The sequence below is a fragment of the Anomaloglossus baeobatrachus genome, chromosome 4 (assembly GCF_048569485.1).
Source record: "Anomaloglossus baeobatrachus isolate aAnoBae1 chromosome 4, aAnoBae1.hap1, whole genome shotgun sequence".
NCBI classification, from domain to species: domain Eukaryota; kingdom Metazoa; phylum Chordata; class Amphibia; order Anura; family Aromobatidae; genus Anomaloglossus; species Anomaloglossus baeobatrachus.
Window position 1 is genome coordinate 210,446,149 of NC_134356.1, and position 18,608 is coordinate 210,464,756.

General features: G+C 39.1%; 1 protein-coding gene across 1 annotated transcript; it reads right to left on the bottom strand.

The window, feature by feature from the left end:
• Nucleotides 1-1,795: 1,795 nt before the first annotated feature.
• On the bottom strand, nucleotides 1,796-17,223 carry LOC142303358 (uncharacterized). Its single transcript, XM_075344642.1, has 12 exons — nucleotides 17,086-17,223; nucleotides 16,741-17,012; nucleotides 14,725-14,787; nucleotides 12,889-12,945; nucleotides 8,762-8,806; nucleotides 7,679-7,744; nucleotides 7,464-7,496; nucleotides 5,436-5,465; nucleotides 5,295-5,345; nucleotides 5,146-5,178; nucleotides 2,928-3,016; nucleotides 1,796-1,952 (listed from the first exon to the last, which is right to left on the bottom strand). The coding sequence occupies exons 1-11, from the start codon at nucleotides 17,153-17,155 to the stop codon at nucleotides 2,963-2,965; spliced, it is 774 nt and encodes a 257-aa protein (XP_075200757.1). The 5' UTR covers nucleotides 17,156-17,223; the 3' UTR covers nucleotides 1,796-1,952; nucleotides 2,928-2,962.
• Between the last annotated feature and the right edge of the window lie 1,385 nt (nucleotides 17,224-18,608).

The window sequence follows — 18,608 nt, forward strand, 5'->3', positions numbered from 1 at the left end:
GCCTTGGGTGGATTTCGGGTGGCACTACCAGGTGACCAATCTCCCCCGTCAGTAGTCACTGCACATACGTTGTCTGATTAGTGGCAGCCTCAGGTCTCCTCTTTGCATCTGCTCTCCCTGAGCTCCACTTCAGACTGGCTCACTACTTCCTCCCCACTGTGCCTGCCTACACAACTTAGCAACCAGGCTCTCTTCCGCACCCCTTGAGTGGAAATGGAGGCCACGCCCCCTCCTGGATTCCCCAGGGGTCCACTCAAAGGTAGATGTGGGAGACCTGATTACTATGCGCCTGTGTAATCACACCTCGTTCAGCCTTCTGGATTACCTGTATTGTACTGCCCCCAGCATGGGTGCATTACTCAGTGGTGCCTGACCAGGTCAGGGGCGCCACATTTATATGGTCCCATCCTGGTACATATGGCTCTCATCCTAGGCCCATCCTTATATATATGGCCCCATTCTGATATATATGGCCCAATCCTGGTACATAGTTATGTCCCTCAGCATGGGCATATCCTGGTATATATGTCCCCATCCTGGTATATATGGCCCCATCTTGGTACATATGGCCCTTATACTGCACTCATCCTGATAAATATGGCCTTATCTTGGCACCATCCTGGTACATATTGCCCTCATCATGGGCAAATCCTGATATATTTGGCCCAATCCTTGTATATATGGCCCAATCCTGGTATATATGGCCCAATCCTGGTATATACGGGCCTATCCCTGGTCCTTCTTGATATATATGACCCCACTGTGGTATATAATGCCCTCATCATGGGGCCATCTGGGTATATATGACCCCATCCCGGGCACATCCTGGTATACATGGCCCCATCCTGGTACATATGGCCCTCATCTGCACAGTGTCCTCCTCTGATCCCAGGAACTAACTTCAGCATGTAAGTGGCACAGTGCATGATGTCACTGCCATATGCACCCACTTACACTGACATCAGCTGCCGGCATATCCGCTGCTTCCCATGCTCAGGATTAGGGGCATAAAGAGCAGTGAATTTTCAGTCTCTTTAATAGAGGACACACGTGATCACGCAGCAGTTGTAGTAAGCTGTCAGCTAGGTGATCACATGTGCTGCTATTAAAGAGAATGAATATTCACTGCTCCTCACACCCATAATTTCACCCACTTCTGAGCATCAGCTTCACTGCAGAGAGGTGAGTGTAATTATGGGTGTAGGGAGCAGCGAATATTAATTTACTTGAACAGTGGGAACATTTGCGGTGCAGGGACCCAGAGGTCTCTGTGCAGAAATCCATTTCATCCGGATGTGTGCCCCCAGATGCACATCCAGCTGAAGTAGGCACTGGGGTCACCCAGCTCATGGTGGTATGCCAATACTATTGAGAAGCTTGTTAATTCCCTATTATTTATACTAACTGTGAGATTAAAGCTAGGTTAGGGAAAAAACACTAAGGAGCTACAGATTTTTTTATTATTATGGGTATGTTTCATTTCTGGTTAGTTAACAAATATATCAATGCTTAAGTGCTAATGATATTTTTCTAACTGCTAGACAAAGTGGGACCTTAAATAAGAAAATAATTTCTAAATTATTTTCTTATTTAAGGTCCCACTTTGTCTAGTAGTTCAAAATTATTGTAGTTTTGATTTTTTTGTAATCTTCACTTCATTCAGGAAATAACTATCATAGGCTAACATTATAAAACATTAGCACAGCAATGCAGCTTTGTGAATAATACAGAATTACATTTCATCAAGATTAATAGAAATACACATTAGGGTCTTTTCAGAAATTAAGGACACACGTTTGCATAGAGGCTTGTTTATTTATGACATTGAAGAACATAGGTCTACCATACATGTATATACAGTTTATATGATATACATAAATAGGAGACAGTCAGGTGTGAAAATAGAATGGGATGAAGATTGGAAACTTTATTATCAGCCACCATGACGCTGTCTGAAAAAGAATTGTTACAGTTAATACAAATAGCTTATTAAACACAATTTTGCAAAATTGTCTAAGCAGGCAGAGGCTATCAATAACAAAAGCTATCTCTATAAATGTGAAGTGTCACATTTTCAAATAATTCTAAATACTAATATGTGAAATGTTGCAACTTACATTGTAAAGGCTCCAAACAATTTATATTCATTAGTGAATAGGTACAGTATTAACATTAAGTACCAAGACTCTACAGGCATCATGGAAAATTTACTAGCAAAAATGCAATTTAGCTGGAGTTCTGGTGTGCAAATCATGAGCAACATTTAAAGAGGTTGTCCACTACTTTTATATAGATGGCCAATTATTAGGATAGGTCATCAATATCTAATCGGCTGAGATCCTATACTCGTCACCCTCGTTGCTCAGCTGTTCAGGGTGTCACCTGCGGGAGCAAACATCTGGGTATGCACAGTTCAGGATGCCTGGTGCACCGATGGCAGCAGGCACCGGATATGCTCAGTTCAGGAGCTGCAATGTCTTCTGATTGCAGCCGCAGCAGATGACTGTACATCCGCCTCCTATTGATTTGAATTAGAGATGCAGATACTTTGCAATACATTATGTCATTGAGACACTGACAGAAGCCTCTTAGACCATGCTCCTTGCATGGTAAAACAGCCTTGCTATGGCTAGGTAACCCAGCGGTAGTCATTGTGACCTGTTGCTGTGGCAATGATCAGGCCTCCGCGATCACATTGTAGGGGTCCTGATTGCATGGAAGAGCAGCCTCTTTTTTGTGTAGAACAGATTCCATTTTGGACCTTAGCATTAATGACTTTGTTGTTGGATAGGCTTTGGATAGCCTAATAGTTTATATCGGATGTTTTTGTTTAGAAGGTAGTCTTCTGCACCTAAGTATACTTTTCAATGTAAATCAAAATTTGCTTATACAGTGGATGTTAAATTTTTTGAAAGCATCAAACTTACTTTTCATGGTAGGTTTCTAAATGCTTTGTGCCTCTCTACAGTCCATCGATGATCTTTGTGAGTCCTCCAGTAATATCACCTACAATGGTCTGCAGAACAGAAAGATCAAAAATGTATTTTTATTTTATGCACATGAAGGACCCAATTCATGAAAGCTATTACAACAGAATTCTGGTGAAAAAAACCCAAAACTTTGAAAAGTAGTAAAATTTTGTCACACTGAAAGGCTGTGCTAAAATGTTGCAACTTTTGGCAGTCTCACACCATTTTTGCCCAGCTCAGTTAAAGTGGGCAGAACTTGGGCGTGATGGGGAAAGGTTACTACCTTCAAGTAAAATTCTTGATGGCTTTATATGTGCATTAAATCAAACTCCAGTCCAAGACTGCAATAAAATTTGTGGCTAGGTGCACTTGGAGGTGTTTGACAAATTTTAGAAGCGCCAAATTCATTTGTGGTCCTCTTAATGAATTGAAGGCATTTGGCTGCACACACCTCCTCATCAATACTGGTGTGAAAAATGCTAGTCTTGATGAATTGGGGCCAATTTTTGTACAGATGGAATATTCTTTAAATTTAAGTGTTTTACCTTTTTTTTTCAAATATTACCTGGTGCTAAATATTCAATGAATGCTTAGTCTTCTAATGAATGTATGGCCTCATATCAATATCACATAAAGGAGTCTGTGTGATGTCAACTATAGTGTATTACAGTCATGACCAAATGTGTTAGAACCATTGAAAGTGTTCCAGAAAATGAAGTATTTATTCCAGAAATGTATTACCATTAGACATTTTCTTATACACATGCTTATTTAATTTGGGTATATTAGAACAACAAAAAAAGTGGAAAAAATGCAAATTGGACATAATTTCACACAAACTCCTCAAAATGGGCCAGACAAAATTGTTGGCACCTTTCAAAAATTGTGGGTAAACACCTTTGTTTTAAGTATGTGATGCTGATTCAAACACCTGTGGCTAGCAGAATGAAAATTACACATAAAACCAGATAAAAAAGGGAAACGTTGACTGATTCTCTGCACTGTGTGTCTATATATGCCATACTATGCATATAGAATAGAAAGAGGAAAGAGAACTTTGAGGAGTAGACAACCAAAATTGTGGAGAAATATCAAAAGGGGACAAAAAGGTATAATTGGTGGAAGAAGGTTGAACTAGATGGACCTAGGTCTTTTTTTTAACCTATGTAACTATGTAACACAGTACCTACAGTCAAATATGGTGGCAATTCAAAGATGTTTTGGGGTTGTTTTGCTGCCTCTGGCACTGGGAGCCTTGACTGTGTGCAAGACATCATGAAATCTGAAGATTACCAAAGGATTTTAGGTCACAATGTAGTGTGAAGTGTCAAAAAGCTTGGTTTGTGTCCTAGGTCTTCCAGGAGGACAGAAAATGATGTAAATTAAGCACTGGAGAATTATGAAGTGGTCAGAATCTAAATCCGGATGTAAATCCCTTTGAAAACCTGAGGAGAGATCTTAACATTTCTGTTGGGAGAATGAATCCCTCAAATATGAGGGACCTGGAGAAAGAAACTATGTTCAATTTGCCTTTTTTCTTCTTTGGTGTTTTTTTGTGTTGTTACAGTACACACAAAAGACATAAACGTGTATGTAACAAAATGTGTAATTAAATTAGTTTTCTGGGAGAAATACTTCATTTTCTGAAACAATTTCAGGGGTTCCAACACTTTTGGCCATGACTGTATGATATTGCATGAAGCCATAACACGACAATAGAGCAAAAACAGCTAAAATAGTTGATGTACGCCCCTAAGCAACACTGTTTTCCACAATTACATGTGTAATGAAAAGAGAATAATAACACCGGTTTGGATGACTTCATTATGACACTACATGTTTCTACAGCAATGACCAAATTTAGGAGGGAAACATTCTGTACTAAAACCCAAAAAGGAAACACAAAACTCCAAACTTCAGATACTGCTGTATGTAGAACTTTCTGTTAAAGAGACCTGATCATTTTAGCTCGATATCACATTAGTAGACATAACACAGGCCAATCTTTTTATTCTCCAAGTATTTATATCTACAGTATTAATCCTTGCGTGGACCAACATAAGTAACATGTCCACCCAGAGGCCAGTGTTGGTATGGGTCTACATAAACTACTTTTGCAAGTTATGGGCATACATTTCTTTGAAAACACAAAATTATCACAACTTAAAAATCTTACCAGAATGTGGGCAATCTTTGTAAGGTAATGGTTCTATATTGATAAGAAGAAAATTTCAGAGATTTAAATATTTTATAATGCACATGTAAGCAATTTGAAGAATTTAACCCAATTGTGAAATTATAGCGATGGAGACTGAATATACTTACCAGCACACTGCATGCAAGATCTTGAACATCTTGTGTAAGAGGAACATCACTCTAAAATGATATTAAAAATACAGACTATATTCTCAGATTGCATTAAATAATGTTTGTAATTTTTCTGAAAAATTAGGACCTTTGACTTACGATTAGGTCACCAATAATGGGAATTTCTTCCTAAAAAATAATGTTAAATAGAATGACTGCAGTGTTAAATACTGTTCTACCGCATATTTTTTGCTAAGCATTCGTTATCAGAATAAGCTCTGGTTGCTGCTGTTTCAGCACCATTCCAACTGTGTGTAATGAGGTGGACATATTGTCACGTTCCCCCTTGAAGACACCAATATTTTTGCTATAATGTGTAATGTGAATTGTTATTTGCAATGTACTTTATGTCATGCGTTATTGTTATGGTATGTAATGTATAATGTGAATTGTAACATGTAGTTAGTGATAGATTGTATGTTGCCGTCAGTAGGGCAAGAATATTTGTTTGGGACTAGCCCATAGCGGGAGAAGTTTGAGCACAGGTACAGTGACAGTTTCCTGTCAGAACATCAGATAGAGCTCAGCCTGTGGTAGAATGTGGATGTCCCCAGAGAAAAAGATAAAGAAAAGCTCGATATGGGGATAGCGAGAAGAATTCGAGTAGAGGAGATTGAGACAGAGGGAAGTGAGTTCCTGGAGAGAGAGGGACCAAGTTATGAGTAATCTATTGGAGCCTGGTTAGAGGACTGACTAAAGGACTAAGTGACTGAGGGGAGATGAGTCCAGAAAGAGGACACCTGGCAGGATGGGAGTTCCCTAAGTGTAAGGAAGCTTAAAACTGAGTTTGTCCATAATGGCCCACCAGACCCTTTTAAGAAGATGAGAAAACATGGAATCATGGGTGGAAGAGATGACTTTTATTGCTTGTACAGTGGTACTAAGCTGTATTGTTGTGAAAAAAGTTGAACTGCTGGAGGCAGGAACAAATAAGGGGGAAGAAGTGAAGAGACTGTGTATAGGGATCATCACATGGTTCTACAGTAAAGTATCATGTGTTAAGAAGGGATGGTCTCTCTAATTGAACTGATTAACATCTGATCCTGGCCAGCCAAAGCTATCAACATCATACGGCCTTCAAAGGGGTATCACCTCCTTGAAACAAGTCTACACACCCAGCCAGGACTCCTTCTTTCATGTACTGTGCTGGGATGTGCATGTGCATGTACATGTGCATCACAGCATTCATCTCCATGATAATTGTGCAAAATCAGCACTTAATCTTGCTCCAGACTTCGAAACCTGACATGTGCCATACCATTACAACACTTTGGGAAGGTGTAACTAGCCCAGATCGATGTAATCGATAAATGACAATATCACTTATATGTAGTTTTTCTTAAATTTTTGAATGGCCGGGATCACAGTTGCCTTCAATCCTGGTCAACGGAGTGATGGTGGCTTTCTGTCTACTTGATAATGGCACCATATGTAATGCATTGAAAAGGGATATTTCTCCAAGGAGTTTAATGTTTGTATACCCTTGCCTCTAAAATATGGACAAACATAGGTTTTCAATATAACATTTTGCAAAATAAACTGTATACAGCCTGGTTTACCTTTTTTAAAGGGAATCTGTCACTAGGTTTTTGCTAACACATCTAAGACCACCATGATCTATGGACAGTGAACTTGATTCCAGCAATATATCACTTAACTTGGTGCTACAGTTTTTATAGAATACCTATTTTTCTGCGGCATTGAGTGGAATGGGCGGAGTCACATGAATATGGAGGACTACATGGAGCAGGTTTACTAGTACTTTACTGATAATGTTCTGCTGATAAAACAGTGATTTGATCAAAGCTGCTGTAACCAGCCCAGTAAGTGACAAATACTTGGAATTAGGGTCTCTCTCTCTACATCATGCTACTCTCAGATTAGATTGCAAAATATTAATTCCCTTTAAGTTTAATTGGCAGATATATGGAATCTTAAAGATCTGTATTTCTATTGAAACTTTTGAAAACTTTGTGGTTTTAAATTGAAAGTTTTTTTGCTGGTCAAAATATGATTTATATAATGAGATTTGGGCTCATAAATGATCATTTCCTTTGTTTATCAGTTATAAAAGAATAAAAAATATTCAAATGAAAAATGTAGCATTCATAAAAGACTGCGTCTTACCAAGATCTTCATAACATTGGCAATGATGTCTTGCTATATAGTAAAGGAAAAAGAATTGTATAAGCTGTATTTTATGTGCACTCAACAGCAAAAATAGCAGAACAATAGAATGACTATACTCAGTTTTAAGTATTTGTCAAAGAATGTAAATTAAATAAGGCAAAGAAACATTAAATGACAGAAATATATGTGTAAGACTCAAAGATAAATCTTACCAGGAATTGGAACAGGATCATGGAAACCTCATTAGCTAGATTTGCAGCATCTTGAGCATCGATTTTCTGTAAAAAGTAGTCAAAATTGTGTTTGTATGAGAATATTAAATGTCACCTTCCATTTAAAATCTGATGGTTTTCTGGTAAGAAAAGATGTCACAACAGATTAATTCCTCAATATGCTAACTTTCTGTTTCAAAGATTTCATCTTATAAGTAATATTTTTGGAGGAGATGGAAGAAAAGGTTAATCTGCGCTGTCAAAAGAAGATCACTGAAGATCAATGGGGATTAAGACATCTGATTTTATTGATGCGTTTTGGAGCCGTATGACTCCTTCTTCAGGAGAAAAATCAATAATATACCCATTTGGTACATTATTGATTTTTGTTCCTGAAGAAGAATCCATATTGCTCCGAAACGCGTCGAACAATAAAATCAGATGTCTTAATCTCCATTGATCGTGAGTGATCTTCTTCTGGCAGCGCGGATTAACCCTTTTCTTCAATTTCCTCCAACGCTATCGTCCTGTGTTCTGCAGAAGCCTTCTTTAAAACATGGTTATAGTGGTTGTGTTTATAACACAACCGCACCAGATTAGTGCACCTAATTAAATTATTTATGGTATCATCCGATAAGTCATCATTTGTGCAACCCCCCCCTCTTCTTTCTCATTTCAGTTGCACTTTTTGTTCTTGACTGCATGACTTCATAATCATAACCCATTTTATTGGAATCACATAATTTTTTCGGGGTTTTTTTTAACTTTATTTTATCTTTTTTTTGCTGTTTTAGAATAAAAAATGCAGCTGTCTAGTTGTTATCAGATCTAATGAGTTTAAGATTTCTCAGCAAAAATATTTGGCATAGTGTAATTTTATCATCATGGCATGGCTCTTGGGTTAATACCGAGCAAACATTTCTTTCATCAAGTTTTTCCATTTCTACACTTTTTATTTACCCTGCCCTTTGGATTATTGCAATGTAATATGTTATGAGCAATCAGTGACATATCTTGGCAATCTGTCCAGCATTGACATCTGAGCAAATATTAACAAATGTTAGAAAAATGAGATCCTCTTACCACTGAAGTGCCCAGAAGGTTGCTAAGAGTGCAGCCAACTTCTTTCTAAGTAAAATAAATGGAAAAGTATTAGCAGCCTCCTATAAACATCATTAATTATCATTTCAGTATGGTACATTGACTTCTGTAAAATGCTTGTCTCAAGTGACTGATCCAAATGGTGGTTTGTATTCTTTTTTTTTTTTCTATTAAAGTAATAAAACTGTAAAATGCATAAATATGTGTTAAATTAATTAACATTGACATGTACAAGTTATAAAATAACTTACAAGTTAATGTAGTTTTCTGGGATTTATAGCGATGGTATAATCTTATTTTAGGTCATCAATATGAGTGATAGGAATAAACACAGTGCTGAACACAGCATTACAGTGAGAAGTATTGTAGTAATACTTTGCTTCATTCATTGTAGGATCCCTGCCCCTGAAGACCCTCAGATCAACAAAGTGATGTCACTTCATTCCCAACACAGTGGCAACAAAGCCAATTCAAGTGAACAGGACTGAGCCACAATACCGCACACAGTCACATGAATAAGTTTGTCCCTTTGTTAGTCTAATATATAAAGCTCAGTGTATGTGTGTGTGTGTATGTATGTGTGTGAGTGTATGTGTGTGTGTGTGTGTGTGTGTATGTCCGCTAAAGGAATCCGCACCGTCGCATTTACAATCACGAACTTTTGCACAGACACTCCATGTGACTCAGGGAACGTCATAGACTATGTTTGTCGGAAAAATTTAACCCTGTGCTTTCCAGTTACTCTGCAAAAATCCTGCAGCCATTAAACTGAATGGAGCTGGGAGCTATCTAATATATAAAGCTGAGTGTATGTGCGTATGTGTGTGTGTGTGTGTGTGTATGTCTGCTAAAGGAATCCGCGCATTTACAATCACGAAATTTTGCACAGATGCCTCATGTGACTCAGGGAACGTCATAGACTATGTTTGGATGGGAAAATGTAACCCCGCGCTTTACAGTTAGTCTCCAAAATCTAGCTTCCATTAATCTGAATGGAGGTGGGAGCTACTGGTTATTAATAGCAACTGTCAGTGGTTGCTATAGGAACAAAATAAACAGTTAATATAAGAAGCTTATGTATGAGGTAATATGATGTTGGTGATGAGACAGATAGAGAGAGACAGAGACAGACAGACAGAGACACAGACAGAGACAGATGGGGAAAGAGACAGACGGGCAAAGAGACAGATGGGCAAAGAGACAGCCGGGCAAAGAGACAGCCCTGGAAAGATAAAGCCGGGCAAAGAAATAGCCGGGCAAAGAGACAGACGGACAAAGAGACAGATGGGCAAAGAGACAGCCGGGCAAAGAGAAAGCCGGGCAAAGAGACAGCCCTGGAAAGAGACAGCCGGGCAAAGAGACAACCGGGCAAAGAGACAGCTGGGTAAAGAGACAGCCGGGCAAAGAGACAGACCTGGAAAGAGACAGACCTGGAAAGAGACAGACGGGGAAAGATATAGCCCTGGAAAGAGACAGCTCTGGAAAGAGACAGCCCTGTACAGAGACAGCCTGGCAAAGAGACAGACTGGGACAGAGACAGACTGGGGAAGAGACAGACTGGGAAAGAGACAGAAGGGAAAAAAGTCAGACGAGGAAAGAGATAGACAGGAAAAGAGACAGCCCTGGAAAGAGACAGCCCTAGAAAGAGACAGAATGGGAAAGAGACAGACCTGGAAAGAGAGGGACCTGGAAAGAGACGGGCAAAGAGACAGACGGGGAAAGAGACAGACGGGGAAAGACACAGTCCTGGAAAGAGACAGCCCTGGAAGGAGACAGATGGGGGACAAGACAGACAGACAGATAGAGAAAGACAAACAGACACAGACAGACACAGAGAAAGAGAGAGACACAGAGATAGAGACACAGAGATAGAGAGAGACAGACAGAGAGACTGATACAGAGACAGACAGAGAAACTGATACAGACCGAGACTGACAGAAACTCGAAAAGAGATAGTTACTATCCCGGGCAACGCCTGGGTACTACAGCTAGTACTAGAATAAAAGTGATATGGTTATGGACCACTACCTCTGTTTTTGTATATCAAATATTAAAATGCATATTTAAGTTGCATTTCTCATATTGTAGTTACTAAATGAACTATAACATCCTTTTTAAACACAATATATGTAATTATGAAATTCTGGAATAATAATGTAATCTAATACATAAAGCTGAGTGTGTGTATGTCCGCTAAAGGAATCTACACCATTGCATTTACAATCATGAAATTTTACACTACTACCTCATTTGACTTAGGGAACGTCATAGACTATGTTTTAAGGGGAAATTTTAATCCTGCATTTTACAGTTATTCGCCTAAAAAAAATCCAGTTACTTACTGTTTGAATGTATGAGGTAATATATTGGCTTGTTTGACCGTCAGCCCATATATTTATCAGGTGGTCTATAGCAACCAATCACAGTTCTGCTTCCATTTTGCTACAGGTAATTAATATGAGCTCTGATTGGTTGCTATAGGCAACAAAGGACATTCTTAATATAAGACATCTTATGTGTCAGTTAATATAATTTTGGTGGTGAGAGGGAGAGTGGGAGTGAGAGGGAAAGAGAGAGAGAGAGAAAGGGAAAGTGGGAGAGCGAGTGGAAGGGAAAATGGGAAAGAGAGGGAGAAAGAGACAGAGGGAGAAGAGGAGGTAGAGATGGAGAAAGGGTGAGAGGTACAGTGGGAGAGTGGGAGAGAGGGGTAGGAGAGAGAGGTAGAGAGGGAGAGACGGAAGGAGAGGGAGAGAGGGACAGAAGGAGTTAGAGAGGGAGAGAGGGAGAGAGGGAGAGTAGAAGAGAGTGGAAGAGAGAGAGTTAGAGAGTGAGAGAGGGAGCGAGGGAAAGTGGGAGAGAGGTAGAGAGGGAGAGTGGGCATGAGGAAGGTAGAGAGAGGGAGAGAGGGGAGTGGGAGAGATTGAAAGGGAGAGAAGAGATTGGGGGAGGGAGCGAGGTGGAGAGAGGAAGAGAAGGAAAGTGGGCGAGAGGCAGAGAGGGAGAGTGGGAGAGAGGGAAAGAGAGAGGGAGAGTGGTAGAGAGATTGAGAAGGAGAGTGGGAGAGTTGAAGAGAGTTGGAGAGGGAGGGAGAGGGAGAGAGGGGGAGAGGGGGAGAGAGAGGGAGAGAGACAGAGAGAGGGGGGAATAGGAGAGGAAGAGAGAGAGATTGAGAGGGAGAGAGGGAGAATGAAAGAGAGGTGGAGAGGAAGAGAGGGAAAGTGTGGGAGAGAGGGACTTAGTTACAATCTCAGGCAATGCTGGGTACTATATCTAGTCTGTAATAAAAGCTAAATGATATGAATTAGAAAATATTTGCCCTATAAGACTGATACTTCTTTGCATTGTCTTTATTTTGTCTTTATCTAGCTTTTCCAACAGTTGATATAATATATGACCAGGATGAAGTTAAAGATTTAATTTCCCATAAACAGCATTTTAACTGTTTCGGTCAGGGCCGAATACACCATTGGTGCAATCTGTGCAGCTGCACAGAAACCCAATAGGTACAGGTGCCCACTGATACATCCAAAGCAGGCAGAACTGTGCATTATGATAAGCTGTTGGACTACGAAGGGCCCATTTATTATTCTTGCACAGGTCACAGGTACCCTCTTCTGTCTATGTCCTCACCTGGTTAAGTAATAAATGCTAGATTGGTGCGAACTCCTAAATAGGACCCCAGCAATCACTTGTCCTGTTAGGTACTATAGTACAAGTCGCCACTTACTTCTCATCTCAGATATACACGTAAAAAAGAATGAGTACTGCAGAGTGTCTTGTTCAAGTAATCACAATGATCCCATTGGGGCCTAAAGTAAACCTGGGTTAGTGACTTCTAAAAGTTGTTATAAGGAAACTGATGTGACTGCTATATGGGATGGATGCTCTAGGGAGGTTCTGTGTCCATATAGATTGACTACTAACCATACTAAGGACTGCATCCACACCAGCTAGGTAACCACACTGCAGCTATTTTTTATTTTGCTGCAGCTGCTCAGTACTATTATGTGGCAGAGGAACTGGGTTCCCTCTGGCAGCAGGGCTGGTATACAGTACAAAGTCTGCCTGTGGACCACCTATTATTAATTTTGAAGATAACATTTTCTTACCAGGATATTGTCTACTTGTTCCAGGAAGGACATAAAGTATTCAACATTTTGACTGTTCTAAGAAAAAAAAACCAATAACAAAACATTAAAACATTTCTTTTGAGACAATTCACAAAAAGAGTAATACTAAAAAGCAGTTAGGGGTGTATATACCATTTATGTTGCTTTTCCTGCACACATTGAGTGTGATGTAGTTTTATAAATTAGTAAGCAGCCTTGTAACCAAATATAACTCTGGCACTGGCGCCAAAGACCAAATTAATTAAGATACTTGTGCCATAAGTCTGTAATAAAACACCTTGAAAAGTTGCAAAATCTTTGTGCAATTCCATGTTGGGCAAAAAATATTTCACTTTTTTGAGTTTTTACACCAGTTTTTGCCAACCAAAGTGGGTAGAATTGTGATGGGGTACCAAATAGCAAAGACTGCCTGTCAAATTCAGCAAAATTTGCATCACAAATGTGGCATAATTATACACAAAATGTATCATTCCCGCCTGAAGTACAATTTGTGGCAGATGTGCATAGCAGTTGTAAGATGCACTTTAGGTGGTGCATGGACTGTTGACCAGCTAGAAAGCTGTCACAACGAGATCTGCGCCGCCCTCTCAGACACCAAACTGTGTAATGCGGGCTTCAAAAACATGGCGCCGGAGATAAGCGCTATGCGCAGGCGCCAACTCCGACGCCGTGTAACTGAAGAGATAAATTTGCATACAGCCAGAGAGAGGGAGGAACAGGTGACGGGGAGGGAGGGGGCAGGAATCATGTGCATAACCCGCCTGGATATTATCAGCAGAGGTGCACACGTCAATCAAAAAGTGGATGAATTTTCAAACTTCATAAACTTGGATTTCACAGCCTAAACATCCGAGCTGCCCACTAATGGTATGTACAGCCTGTGCCTGATAGTGCTAGTACTGCACTGGTTTTACCTTATATACCAAAATCCTGATGTTTGGTTCCCTTTAAAGAAAGGGGTAACCTCTTTAAGATATATGTTCTATGTTCTTTTTTCTGCAAATAAGATATGACTATAAGAGTTTTCCAAATCTTTGCATTCTTGTTTTCCTTACATTTCACGCAGTGTCTCCTCATTTTTGGAATTGAGTTTGAATATTGCGTCTACATAGTAATTCTAATAGAGACCATATTAAGGACATAGACACTGGAAAAAGGGCAGGTGAGGGGTTGTGGATGCCCAAAGAGAGGAATATCGCAACAGTATTATAAAACATGTTGCTATAGACATCTTTAATCTTTTATTACTTTTACAAGTATGAACAAAAGTCAAGGAGGACAGATACTTGTGATCATTATTTTACCTGTGACAGAGTAATTATTTAATTAATTTTATGGCATGTAATAAAAATTAAACCAATGTTTGCACTATGTGAAACATTACTGTGATTTTCTTTTATACACATTTATAACATAGATCATTTGTTAGACTTAACTCTTTATTAGTCTGAATTTGTAAAGTGTAATTGTCCTTTCAGGTGAACCTTTCTGTGACTATCCCAGTCTCTGTTTCTCTATAACAGGTCCATACTCCATTCCCTTTGTTCTCTAGAAACTCTTACAGGCAAAAACTGTCGTCATTTCTCAGTGAACTGAACACAGAATTTACCCATGATCTGATAGAAAAATATGAGTCCGAGAATAAAAAGTGTTTTTTTTTTCTAATAGTCTACTCAATGGTATAAAGTTTATTATCTCTTCACTTCTACTATTGATTTTAATTAAAAAATAAAGAAATGACAAGTATGTGTAATAAGATCTGTCGTAACCAAGAGAATAATAACCATAACCACTGTAATAGATGGAAATCCTTACCTGTGCTACTTTGTAGTTGCATAGGAGAGTTCCCAAATTCTTCAACAGTGCTGGAGCATCTTTCTGTAATTGTTTTTTATAAAAGAGAGATTAATATATGGTTTAGTATTTCAAATGACATTTTGCTTAACAATAATACCAAAATAATTAAATGCCAAAGGATTACTTGTGCCTATGTCTACGAATGGCTCTACAGAGCTTTGAATACTGCATCTATGGCACTTGCTAAATTTCATATAATGTTAGGCTAGGGTCACATATGGTTTAGATAGTACATACAAAAGGTACAGTCCATCATTATCTATTAGTCTTTTTCATTTTATTCAAACAGTTCTACCCTGAATTCAAAATGTCCAATAACAGCAGAATAAAATAGATTAATTCCGAACTAGAATAATTCCACAATATCTTTCAAAGATAGAAATAATTCAAATGGCATAGACGTTCCACATACAAAGAACCATCAGCCTCTGCTTTTTAGGAATGCAACTTTACGAGCATCGCTGATTAATCCACAGGAGTGGCCATCAGGCTAATTCTTGAACACCGCAATCTATTAAGAACTTCATTTGTCACTCCAGCCCTAATTCATCAAAGCCATTTTGCCAGAATTCTGGCATAAATTGTTTTAAAAATACACTAAATTTTAGTGAGACTTTTCATGTTTTATCAACAGCTAAAGGCAAAGCTGGGTGGATCTGAGATGTGGCGGACGAGGATATTGGCGTTTGGTGTTTGGCTTTGGTGTTATTGCAGAAATCTTACACCAGTCAATAACTGGTGTAAGATGCTCACAGAGGCGCATGCCACTTGGGCACCTCTTCATGAACCAGGAGCACCTGACTCCAACACAAGACCGGCAGAAAAAATTGCTGAACTTGATGAATAAAGGACATCAGTTTTTGCCGGTTATAGGTTTGTCCTTATTTTGGTGCAGCTTTACCTTAGTCATGATTCTAATACTTGACGTAGGATGTTTTCACTGCCCTGTCTGACCCTTTGATGGCTACCTGTGGTTGACCCTGAACTGATTTATCCCTGCACCTGCACTAACTCCATTCTCATGGTTCTGAAGTCCGAAGGAGTCTAAGGAAGATCAATTTTGAAATACATTAATTTCTTTTTATAAATGTTAGTTATTTTTCTATAACTTTTCATCCTTGTTTTCATTGTGACAGCGCCCACCACAACATTTGTGTCTTATATTTTTGCCTTGCAATTGTTTTAAGGACCAGATCTGTTGGCTTTAACGAGTGGAACAGAAGTCTACAGTTGAACACTACTCTCATTTGGCCTGACCTGCCCAACTCCACCAGGTGAGCAGATTCGATCTACTGTTCCTGGTTTCTTATCAAGAGGACTTCACCATGGAGCACTCCTATTTTGTTTTCTAGTCTGAAGTTTGTGGAAGCCATATGAAAATCATGTAGGAAAAATAGTTGGGGATAGAAAGGGGGCCAGAACACTTTAAAGAAGCACTCCAAGTGCAGAGACAGACCCCCAGTGCACTTCCATTCTGATTTGCATATGTCTTCTACAATAGATTTTTCATGAAAAAAGGTATATGGTTGGTTTAATCAGTTGACAAGCACCTTTGCATTCATACCATTAGTTCCATATGTCTAAACATGCAGAAAGGCTCCTTTGAAACTATTTATTGATTACTGCTGTTTATGTCAAAATTACAGGTTCTTTTTCATGAAAATTCTTCTATTTCCAAGTAAGATTAGTAACATATTTCAGCAGTTTATGCGTTTTTATAGTATTTTTTACTATTTAGATACAGGAATTATATTTTTGTTCCATGTTAGCCAGTAGATAGAAAAATATTAAAATTTGAAATTCCTTAGGGGCTGATACCTTTAAATAGCTACCAGAAAAGATGGCAATGAATACCAAGTATTGAATGCTTGCTATTTATTACCATCTTTTCAGTTAGCCATTAAAATGTATCAACCACTGAGGACTCTCAAAGTTTACTATTTAGATAAACCTTTATAATTATGTAAGGCATACCTTCAACAGCTGTATAAGACAGTCCAGTTTTGGGACTGGTTTTGGAGCAGGCTGTGGTGGATTAGGAAGAGACTGGGGTACTTTTGGCACTGGTTTTGGAGCAGACTGTGGTGGATTAGGAAGAGACTGGGGTACTTTTGGCACTGGTTTTGGAGCAGACTGTGGTGGATTAGGAAGAGACTGGGGTACTTTTGGGACTGGTTTTGGTTCAGTTTCTGGAGCTTTTTGTTCAGGCTTTACTACAGGTTTTGGCACAGATGCAGGTGCTTCATCTACAAAAAGACATAGCAAAAATGTGAAATATCTCTTGTTATTTTTATGCTAATCTGAATTTATTTTACCTACCTTTTTTGTCAACTGGCAGCGTAAAGCAGCAGCTTAAAGACAACAGGAGAAAGGCAATAGTGATCTTCATGGTGGTATTGTTCTTTGTAGTAAGCCGTGAGAATACCAGTACCAAACAAGAACTGTGCAAATCCTAGTTTGACAGCTCCCTCCTTTTATACTGGAGCAAGGTGAAAAGGACATACTGATGGTGCCAAAATCTCTATAATTTTCTTATCAGTAAATCGGTTCTGGGTTTTAAAATGTGACAATAAATGTTTCATCTCATTTTTATTTTCATGTAGGCTGTTGATAAGAAACTATTTATTCTTTGTTTTGCAAAGGTTATATATTGTATCCTTTCATATTATTTAAAGCATAGATAAGACTTTTATGTTAAGCCCCTGTACACAATAGACTAACATTGGCCATAACTGCTGGTTCAGCTGACTGGTTCGGCCGACAGTCTATTGTTTATGGGGGCCTCTTGAGAATCCCCTGATAGATGATGTCAGGGGCAGAAATGTGGCGACCCATGGAAGCCCAGTTTGGTGGTTTCAGCCGGACTTTAGATAAAGTTTGGTTTGGTACCCAGACTTGACCTAGCCCTAATGGAAGTCACTAATTGGCAGTTCGGGTCTCTGCCCACATGCAGCCAGCCATAAACAAAGCACTACCAGGCGAGGGTGGACAGAGTTTTTCCAATTTAGTTTTTTGTACACACTACATCCAATAACACTGATTTTACGCCCAGTGTGAGCCATTCAAACACTGCAAGCGGCTCAAACTGGGCTGAGCATTAGCGTACCTGAGCACAGCCATACTTGCTTGAGTGGTCAGCAAAGATGGAGCACCCGAATGCCGAACTCAAACTCTGTTTTTTTGGGTAAAGTCTGTGTTTGGTAAGAAAATCAAACAGTAAAATTCAGGTTCATTCACCTTTAGTCAGGGGAATGAAGGATCCGGCATGTCTGTTTCCAGACTGATGATTCCTTTTTTCTTTAAGAGTGAAGATGGAGATGCCTGGCAGTTTCATAGAGAGCACAAAAACACTTGTCTAGCAGAGCCCTCCCCTGTATTAAAGAGTCGGGGAGATAGATGTTAGCCATACAGACTGCTGTTTGGTTGGCAACTATCTAAGGTGTTTGGGTATGGGGGACTTCCATTCTACATAATTTACATAAACTGTTACACAACCTCACAAATACATTTAATTAATTATTACTGTATATGTTTAGTAACATATGTCCTACAGTTTCTTCACTTCCAAAACTAAATTTACAGTTTTGTAGACTTCTAAACAGAAATCTCAGAGCATTCTGTGAAAGCTTTATGCTCATTTTCTTCATACCCCAAATGGCTGTTGAGATTGCATTGAGACTGTGGTGCTAAGTCTGAACAAAGCCTTCCTCATCTGTTCTCTGTCATGAAATGGATACTGCAATGTATGTTATACATTGTGAGGCAGTGACAGGGGTAATATTTGAAGACCGCTATGTGTCCCCCAGAATGTGTCTGGAAACCCTCTGAGTTTGCTATAGCTA